The following is a 6,301-nucleotide window of genomic DNA, read 5'->3' as shown; positions in this document are numbered from 1 at the left end:
GGTCCCTTCCACCCCCACCATGCTGGGCCTCTGAATCTGTCATGCCCTGCTGCTGCTCCAGCCCTTTCTAAGTCTGCAACATCTGTGACCCCAGCAGTGCTGGTCCAGGTTTCCTCCTGCAGCAGCTTTCTCAGCAGGGGGGATAAACCTCGAATGTGGCCTCCATAGACAGCCTCTGATGGCAGCCAGAAGGTTTCTGAGGAAAGGCTGAGATGATGTTGCTTCCTGTGGGACCTGTGTGTAAATAAAACAGGTCAGGGATGCTCCTCTGGCCTTGGTGGCACGTAGCCTAGTCTAGTGTGTCCTCAGGGCTAAAGCATCTCCCTAGAAAACAGGGTGGCTCCTACTCTGGTCCCTGAGCTGAGCTGGGGTTAGTTGGCCCAGTGCGCTACTGGTGAAGGAGCAGGGCACGGACTCTCCACCAGTTGCCTGAGGCTCTGTTGAACTTCTGCCTCTCCAGGCCAGCCTCCTCTGCTGACCTGGCTCCTCCAGCACAATCTGGGGATTAAACTCATCCGGCAGAAGAGCCTGGCCATGGAGAGGTGGCACCTCTCCATCCCTCTCAGCTCCAGCCGCAAGGTAAGGAGGGACATGCCTCCCTAGTCTGGAGTCTTTCCTGCCTAGGGCAGGGATGAAGCCCCTGCTGAAATACTCAGGGTGGGACTGGACAGGAACTGACTTTCTGAGGAGCATGGGAGGAGCTGGTAGGACACGTGAATCCCAGTAGGGTTGGAAGGATGGAGGGAAGGGTGGGAAGGATCAGAGACATTTTCCTCAGGATGAGGCTGGGAAGTCCAACCATCCCCTTATTGCTGTCCCAGGCAGGGTTTGTCCCTTGGTTTTTGGGTTCAGTCATAGAATCATTTTGGTTGGAAGAGACCTTCAAGATCATTGAGTCCAACCATCCCCCAGTACTGCCAGGTCCCCACTGTCCAATGTCCCTCAGCACCACATCTCCATGGCTTGGAAACCCTTCCAGGGATGGGGACTCCACCACTGCACTGGGCAGCCTGGCACAGCCCTGGACAACCCTCAAGGGCAAGAAATTGTTCCTCGGGGTCAACCTCAACCTCCCGTGGGCCAACTTGAGGCTGTTTCCTCTTGTCCTACCCATTATTCCTTGGAAGGAGAGCCCAACCCCCCCCTGGCTCCAGCCTCCTGTCAGGGAGCTGTGGAGAGCCAGAAGGTCTCCCCTGAGCCTCCACAGCTCCAGGCTCAGCACCCCCAGCTCTCTCAACAATCCTGGCCACTGGCCTTGGCTGAGGGATCCTATGGGACAGAAGATGCTGCCAGGGTGTCCCTGGAGCTGGGGCTGCCCTGGCACTCCCTGTCCCACAAAGACCAACCTCCAGCCGTTGGCCCTCACACCACGCTGCCACAAGTGCCAGTGTGCAAGGACACCAATTGTGTCCCCCCAGGTCACATCACGTCTCCCCAAAGCCACGACGGGGCCGCTGAGGGCTGAAGCTCCTGCCGAGACCTTTGTGTGGCAGCAGCTCCCAGCTGTGGTGGAGGCTGCAAGAGATGCTGCACCCCCCAGTCCAGCCCAGCCACTGCCCCCCATCTCCTCTGCAACCTCATCCAGCAGCTGGCAGACAGCACAGGGGGAAGGTGACTCCAGGCCTCCTCCTGGCCTGGCTGAGGAGGACGTGGCATCCTTCTTCATGACGCAGGTGAGGCCGGGCCATGAGCTGTCAGGACTTCAGGGCTTGTCATGGATGGATCTTCGTTGGCTGAGTGAGTGAATGGTGTGTACGTGCTGTGGACACCAACGGTTCCAACCCTTCTTCAGCTGCAAGGGAGTTAAGGCTGGAAGCCTTAGAAAGAAGCATGAATGCCATGTTTGTGACCAAGAACAAGAACTGATGGCCTCTTAGAGATCACCAGGGCAGCTTTTTGTCTTCATTTCCCTAAAAATCTTGTGTGTGTCAGGGCAAAACAAGTCTGTGCTGGGGTGGGGATGGCCCCTCTGTCCTCTGTGCCTAGTCCTGCTGAGCAGAGATGGGCTGAGGTGGTGGTTGTGTGGCTCGGTGCCACCAGGAGACCTCTGGTCACAGCAGGACAGGCTCTGGCTGACTCCATCAGCTTGACTGGCGGGAAGGGGCTGCTGTGAATTCCTTTCTTTTGCTGCTTGGAGGTGGAGGATGTGTCCAGACCCCCGCTGAGACCCATGGCAGAGGGCAGGCTGGAGGAGAGGATTGGGCACAGGGGAGAAGAAAGCTCCCAGGCGGTTCCCGAGCGATACAAAGGCTACGAGGAGCTGCTCGGGGGAGACACGGACCCAGACTTCATCAAGCCCATTGGTGAGTGAAGACAGCAGAAGGCTCCTGCCTGGAAACACCTTGGCAGGTCGATGAGCATCACGCTCCACTCTGACCCAAAAAAGAAGCAGCAAAGGCTTTGGTTGTCCCGTTTCCCCGGCTCACAGGGATACAGCAGAACGTGCGGGCGTTGTACTACATCCTGGAGCACCCCCGGGTGTACCGGGATGCCACCCCACGGCTGGACACCCTGCAGAAGCCCTACGTGCCTCGGAAGAAGGTAGAGAGAAGAAGCTCCTAAGGGAGACAGGTTGCATCTCTACATGGTGTTTGGATGGATGCTGAGAGCCTGAGGTGGGCTTGGCCCCTGTTCCTGATCACAGAACCATTCTGGTTTCTGGAGGCTGGGCCAGTGTTGCTCAATAAGCTTAACTGGGTGTCTAAACCAGACCAGCTTGATCCAAAAAAAGAGACTGCCTCACCTACCTTGGCCCATGTTAGTTTGGGTCAGCCTGGAGGGTGGAGGGGAGACAGGCTGCAGCCTCCTGGTCTTCCTTGCAGCATGGGAGGATGCTCAGTGCTCCCACGCGAAAGACAAGAGCAGAGGTCCTGGATGGAATCCTGATGGCCATGAGAAACACTTCGACAATCACTGAAGTCCCCTTGGGTAGGTTCTTGCATTCCCAGTTTCTCCTGTTGATAGCACCACAGAGGCAGGGGCAGGAGATGTGGTGCCTTGAATCCTGGGGTCACTTTTGGGCCCCTCCCTCCAAGAAGGACCTTGAGGGGCTGGAGCATGGCCAGAGAAGGGCAACAAAGCTGCTGGGGAAGGGTCTAGAGCCCAAGGGTGGGGAGGAGCAGCTGAGGGAGCTGGGGGTGCTGAGCCTGGAGCTGTGGAGGCTGAGGGGAGACCTTCTGGCTCTCCACAGCTCCCTGACAGGAGCCTGGAGCCAGGTGGGGGTTGGGCTCTGCTCCCAAAGACCAAGTGACAGGACAGGAGGAAACAGCCTCAAGTTGCACACGGGGAGGTTGAGGTTGGACCTGAGGAACAACTTCTTGCCTGTGAGGGTTGTCCAGTTGTGTCCCAGGCTGCCCAGAGCAGGTCATAGAACCATTTTGGTTGGGAGAGACCTTTAACATCATCAGGCTCAACCATTAACCCCAGCACTGCCAGGTCTCCACTGACCTGTGTCCCTCAGCACCACATCCCCACGGCTTGGAAACCCCTCCAGGGCTGGGGACTCCAGCACCTCCCTGGGCAGCCTGGGCCAAGGCCTCACCACTCTGCCAGGAAAGAAATTCTGCCTCAGATCGAGCGGAAGCCTCCCCTGGGGCAACTTCAGCCCAGTGCCTCTTGTCCGGTCATTGGTGCCCAGTCCAGGGGCACTTCCCTCCTTCTGCTAGACACCGTTTTTGGTCCAGGCCAGGATGCTGGTCGCTTTCTTGGCCACCTGGGTGCATGCTGGCTTATAATCAGCTGGCTGACCACCAACTTTTCAGGCTTTTTCCTTTTGGGGCTCCTGCTTGGTGTGGCCACCAGGACAGAGCTGGATCCCAGCAGCCACCTCTGTGTCCCTGTGCCGCAGGGACAAGACGGGGCCGGAGCTGCTGGTGGGCAGAGGCATGGGAGGGAAGGTCAAATATTGCCAAGCAGCCATCTCATTGCTCTCCCCAACCCCTGGCCTTTTCCAGCATCTGTTCTGCAGAAGAGGAAATCCAGCCCCAGGGAGTACTGGGAAGCACGGAGGCTGATGAAGGAATTCCAGGAGGTGTTCAAGATCCTTCCTGAAACCCTTGGCGAGGAGATGGGCAAGCCCTTGGAGGAGGCACAGCTGGTAGAAGACCTTCTTGCAGAGGCAACACCCAAGCAGAAGAGCCCAAAAGAGCTGCCAGGGAAAAGAGTGGCCAAGAAGGTGCCCAAAGTTTAGTTGTCAGCATAGCCAAGGGTTGAATAAAGCATCCCACACCTTGGTCCTCTCGGAATAAATGAAACTTGTTTGGAGCCGTTTTTCCCCTCCTGAGGCTGGCAGGTGCAGGGTGTGGAGACAAGACTCATCTCAGGCTTTCACGTGGCGACGTCCAGCTGGAGAGCAGCGATACAGCCACGATGCTGTGCTGACAGGACACGGAGCCCAGGTCTGCTCATGGCTGTGCTCTGCAGCTCCTGGAGAAGAAGCTGTGTCCTCACCCAGCCCTGCACAGAAACTGGCCTGGAGGAAAAACTACTGCACCCTCTGGGAACTGCAGGGGGGGTTTGGCCAGCTACAACTGGGCTGTGAGCGCCCTGTCCCATGAGACGCATAGGTCATGATGGGCCAACCTGGCCAACCTCCCCTGGAATGGTTCCAGGGATGGGGCAGCGACCACCTCTCGGGGAAACCTGGGCCAGGGGCTCGTCACCCTCAGCATCAAACATTTCTCCTTTCTCTCTGGTCTCAGTCTCCCTCTTTGAGTTTCAGACCATCCCCCCTTGTCCTGTCCCAACAGGCCCCGCTCAAAAGTCCCTCCCCAGCTTTCTGAGAGGCCCCTGGAAGTCCTGGTAGGCCCCCAGCAGGTCTCCCCAGCTGGAGCCTTCTCCTCTGCAGGCTGCCCAAGCCCAACCCTCTCAGCCTGACCTCCCAGCAGAGGGGTCCCAGTTATTAGTAGTTATTAAAACCCCAAATCCACCATCCCTAAAACCAGCTGCACCAGCGCAACCGGAGAGGTTGGGCAACGTGATGGGGCGCGACGGAAGGTGCCTGCTTCCCCCTGGCTGCTTGAAATCCAAGTCCTTCTACACACCTTCACCTTTCCTTTCTACCCTTGCAAAACATTCATCAACCACCTCGACCAGCCAGGGACGAGCGCAGCCTGCTGGGTACAGGCACCAGCAGGATCCTGCTTGTTCCCAAGTACGGCAACTTGAGCAGAAACGGGGAGTTCAATGTCAGAACCTGGTTTTATTCTCGTTTCACCTCAGCCTTTGTCCTGCAGTTTAAGTCCCTGCTGTTCAAACGTGTGCGTTATTTGGACACACTCCCTGGATTTCTGGTTTGTGACAAATTTTTTGCTCACAAGCAGGATTTACTCCTTCCCAAATAACAGAAGCCACAACATGACAGATGCCTGCGTGTCATTTTACCCACCCATTTTACACATGCAACAGTCCTTGGGTAACTTCTATCGAGTTTTAGCATGTTCAGGTGAAGCCATGTTGGTTCAGCTGAGACCCAAAACCACCCTTCAGTTTTTTACCACCCTGTTGCTCTGCTGGCAAGCTGAGGAGGACACAAAAGCACAACGATTTAAAGCACTATCAGGAGAAAAAAAAACCCCATGTAGCAACATCTAGGTTGGGTTTTGAGTCTGACAGTAACCACCAAGGAAACTGGGCACAGAACCCCACCTCGGAACCAGCTGCAGATTTTCCTGTTTGCATAGTGAAAAGCTAATTCTAGAGCTGATGCTTCGTGGTGTTTTACAGCCCCAGGGCCAAGAATGCTTTGTGTGGGATGCGTGGGGATCATGGCAGGCTGGTGCCACCCACGGGGACGTCCCACGGGGCTCTGTCACATCCAAGAGTCGTCGGTTTTCACCTCGGGTCCCCCGACGGGTGAGAGGAGCCGCATGTCCGCGCAACGTGTTCCCTCCGCGCCTGGGACAAGCTCCTTGGTCTTTCAGCCGCCCCCGGGGCTGCTGGGGGGTGTGGGAGGAGCCCTGGGGTCCGTGCTCAGAGCGTTGCTAAAGGCTTGTTTTTATAACCAGGGACAAGTCTTTTAAGGCTTCGACCTCCCCTGTTGGCTTTCACTGAGGAAATACAGAGAAGCGCTTGTCCAAGCTACACGTCATGACTACTGTGCACAGCCTGTACAAGAGCGTTTGAGGAAAAATACTGACAATATACAACAACATTATACAATCATCTGGCATGATTCTTTCTTTTGGCACTTTTCCTTCATTTTTCTAATCTCACTGACTCCAAACACGGACCTTTCCTTACGGCTTTTCCCAGGGGAAAAAAAAAGCACTGGAGGGTGAGGAAGCAACTTTCCAGTTGGTGG

The 6,301-nt window shown here is 56.3% G+C and overlaps 1 protein-coding gene across 1 annotated transcript; it reads left to right on the top strand.

Moving 5' to 3' along the window:
• Nucleotides 1–460: 460 nt before the first annotated feature.
• Nucleotides 461–4,189, top strand: XRRA1 (X-ray radiation resistance associated 1; the record flags this gene model as incomplete). The annotated part of the gene is made up of 6 exons (XM_008945048.1): nucleotides 461–579; nucleotides 1,419–1,673; nucleotides 2,138–2,303; nucleotides 2,429–2,541; nucleotides 2,823–2,928; nucleotides 3,954–4,189. Coding segments are annotated over 6 exons (995 nt in total), but the record flags the coding sequence as incomplete, so codon positions are not given.
• Between the last annotated feature and the right edge of the window lie 2,112 nt (nucleotides 4,190–6,301).

The sequence above is a fragment of the Merops nubicus genome, unplaced genomic scaffold (genome assembly GCF_000691845.1).
Source record: "Merops nubicus isolate BGI_N331 unplaced genomic scaffold, ASM69184v1 scaffold938, whole genome shotgun sequence".
Taxonomy (NCBI): domain Eukaryota; kingdom Metazoa; phylum Chordata; class Aves; order Coraciiformes; family Meropidae; genus Merops; species Merops nubicus.
This window is presented reverse-complemented; position numbering and strand designations above follow the sequence as displayed.